The sequence below is a fragment of the Adiantum capillus-veneris genome, chromosome 11, assembly GCF_014529385.1.
Source record: "Adiantum capillus-veneris isolate H3 chromosome 11, ASM1452938v2, whole genome shotgun sequence".
NCBI classification, from domain to species: Eukaryota; Viridiplantae; Streptophyta; class Polypodiopsida; order Polypodiales; family Pteridaceae; genus Adiantum; species Adiantum capillus-veneris.
The window spans coordinates 91,620,785-91,623,975 of NC_140941.1; the positions used below are offsets into that span (position 1 = coordinate 91,620,785).

The window sequence follows — 3,191 nt, forward strand, 5'->3', positions numbered from 1 at the left end:
AACCCCTAACTTTTTTGCTCTTCTAATACAAATTCACCGCGTTCGTGGTTTTAAAAATAATAATTAAAAAATGAAGCTTAGTTATTCGTTCAAATAACTAATAACTAAGCCACGCGTACCATAGATCGGACGGCTTGGATCATTTATTGGTCCTGGAGTGGACCAGGACCGTTAATCCCTGTTGAGCGGATGAACAGAGGAATCCGCTACACGGGCGAGCTACTTCCTCTTGTTCCTTCATTGCAGCTTCGCGAACAGGTTAGGCCCAGTGGTAGTAGGGTGAAGAGGACTCACGAGTGAGAACCGCTTACCTATGCAGAGCGGCGCCTTGGGAGAAGCATGGAGTTGCCGGCGTCAGATTTGCTGATGCTCGTCCTACTGACAATCGTCGCTGGTGTGTGCGTGATGGTAGCGGTGTGCGCAATTGGAAGGAGGCGAAAGTTGCCCCCAGGACCTCTTGCGCTGCCTATTATTGGGCATCTCCACTTGGTGGGCAAGAGACCGCATCGCTCCTTCTGCGACCTCAGCAAGAGGTATGGACCCCTCATGTATCTGAGGCTGGGCTCCGTCCCCATCGTCGTTGCTTCCACACCGGAGATGGCCCGGGAGATCTTGCAAAGGCACGACAAGGACTTCTCCTCCCGTTTTCGAACTGCTGCTTGCGAGGCCATCTATGGCCCATCTACAAGCTTCACATTTTCCGACACTGGGCCCTACGTTAAGTTTCTGCGGCAGCTGTGCACCACTGAGCTCTTCAGCGCCAAGCGGATGGCCAGCTTCGAACCCATCCGAATGCAGGAAGCGCGCGCTCTTTTACGATCCCTCGTAGCCGACAGCAAGATTAACAGTACAAAGCCTATCTCTGTGAGACCCAAGCTGCAAATTGCCACCAGTAACATCATCTGCAGAATGGTGCTGGGCGAGGCGTCACCAGAAATTGTTCCGGTGCTGCTGGACGTGATAGAAGCCCTCGGCGCTTTCAATTTGGGTGACTTCATCCCTCTCCTCAGGTGGATGGACTGGCAAGGCTGCGTGAAGCATAGCAAGCTGGTGGCTGGCCCCAGAATGAAGGCCGCCTTTCAAGCTATTATTGACGGCAGGCGAGAGCAAAGACGGGGAATACACGATCCCCCTAAGGATCTTCTGGACATTCTGCTGTCGGCATCTGTAAGTTGCCCTCAAAACATACAGATGAGTGATGAGCATATCAAGGCAGTGCTTCAGGTATTCCCGTTATTTCTTCCTGTTTTTTCTTGTTGCTCGAGATTACATAGATGATTAAGAACGTCAGGCAGATTAGGGGGGAATAAATCAGCAGATCCAATTGTATGTAGATAAATATTTTATGCATATACATACGTATACACAAACATAAATATTTATGTATATTATGGTGTAGGGGAAGGACCTCTAGTTCCTTTTTCCCGTGATGATGGTGATCCAATGGGGAGCCGACATTGTGGGGAAAGGACACTGAAGCTCCTTTCCCGGCCTGTATGTATGGTTAGTAGTTTAGGTTGAACGATGGGGTCCTTGTGAGCTGAGGAAGATAATTGCTATTGAGCCCTGGACGACTCAATCGTTATTTACCTATGAAATAATTGTTGTAATGTTGTTCATGGTTATGCTTTAATCGTAACTACGTTTCTCTCTTATAGGAAGTATTTGGAGGAGGGAGTGACACATCTGCACTATTGATAGAGTGGGCACTTGCAGAGTTGCTGGCAAACCCAACCAAGATGAAGACCCTACAAGAAGAGCTGGAAAGTGTAGTTGGAAGGGCACGCATGGTTCAAGAGTCGGACATCCCGAACATGCCCTATTTGATGGCAGTGATCAAGGAGACCATGAGATTACACCCAATCATAACATTTCTCATACCACGTAAGTCAACTCAGCCATGCCAAATTGCTGGCTATGACATACCTGCAAATACGCAAGCTTATGTGAACACGTGGGTGATAGGCCGCGACCCTAAGGTCTGGGAAAGACCGCTCACGTTTTTGCCTGAGAGATTCTTATGTGACCATAGTCATATAGATGTGCGTGGCCAAAATTTTGAGCTCCTCCCCTTCGGCTCTGGCAGGAGAGGGTGCCTTGGATGGTCCTTGGGCCTTCTCAATGTGCAAAACATTCTTGCAAGCTTGGTTCAAGCTTTCGATTGGAGTGCTGATGAACATGAGCTAGATATGTCTGAAAAACTTTCCCCGCTCATGACCAAGATGAAGCCCTTGCATGCAAGCATAAGACTCAAGTTATCCGAATCTCTCTTCCATGATAATGGCGACTCCAATCCTAGAGCTTAAGCAAGTTACATGCCCTCATTCACACTTGTATCACTTTTGAGCCCAAGTTCACAGGTATTGCCTTCAATTATGTTGAACATTTGGCCCTTTGTTGTGAGTGTTTTGTATGTATGATCAATGGTGTTTGGGGTGGAGTTTCTGGTTCCCTCAAGCCCCACTGGACTACTATGTATCTCTCTTTTTTGTGTTAGCATAGAAAGAAGTAATTTGGTGTGCTCCTTTGATCACTACACATGTTCCATGCTTTGCTTTTTGTAATACACAACATTTGGCGTAGATGTTGAGCAAAGCAATGCCAAGCCCAACACCTTGTTTCAACAGTCCCTTACTAATAGCCCAAGTCATCCATTCTCCCAATTGAGATCAAATTATGAGTCAAGATTGGTAGATGACAGACACAAAAATGATGTCATTTGCCATAACCCATCAATGTCACTAATGCCCACTACATAATTGTCACCCAAAGTAACAAAACCAACAGTCTCCTCATAACTCGAGAACCATTCCTTGTGTGGAGTCAAATGAAGAGACACGTACCCAAATCCAAGATCCAAGTGTGTAACACCTCACCATCGACAAGCACCTTAATCTGGCATAGAACTTTGTAAAGAAAGAGCTTTTGGTGTATCATAAAAGATGTTAGGAGTGTCTTTTAACATATTAATGTCTTGCACATCACAATTACTAGTGACTATATTGATTTCTTGTATTGTCATTGGACTCTTCCTCTTTATCATTGCTTTTGCCTTTACCCTTATCATGCTTCTGTGCATGGCAATCCTTCTTCATATGGCCATACTTCTCACAGTAGTGGCATTGAAAGCTCTTTTTCCCATGACCACGAGGCTTTGATCTTGATCTATTCCTAGAAGAATCCCTCTTGCC

General features: G+C 46.1%; 1 protein-coding gene across 1 annotated transcript; it reads left to right on the forward strand.

Moving 5' to 3' along the window:
- The first annotated feature begins 207 nt into the window (after positions 1 to 207).
- LOC147447646 (cytochrome P450 93A2-like) lies at positions 208 to 2,536 on the forward strand. The gene is made up of 2 exons (XM_086523381.1): positions 208 to 1,224; positions 1,659 to 2,536. The coding sequence occupies exons 1-2, from the start codon at positions 340 to 342 to the stop codon at positions 2,304 to 2,306; spliced, it is 1,533 nt and encodes a 510-aa protein (XP_086379507.1). The 5' UTR covers positions 208 to 339; the 3' UTR covers positions 2,307 to 2,536.
- The last annotated feature ends 655 nt before the right edge of the window (positions 2,537 to 3,191 follow it).

Excerpts from the sequence above, each read along its gene's own strand:
- LOC147447646 (XM_086523381.1), top strand. The coding sequence starts at position 340 with ATGGAGTTGCCGGCGTCAGATTTGCTGATGCTCGTCCTACTGACAATC. Across the intron at positions 1,225-1,658 it reads ATATCAAGGCAGTGCTTCAG|GAAGTATTTGGAGGAGGGAG; the intron begins GTATTCCCGTTA and ends TCTCTCTTATAG.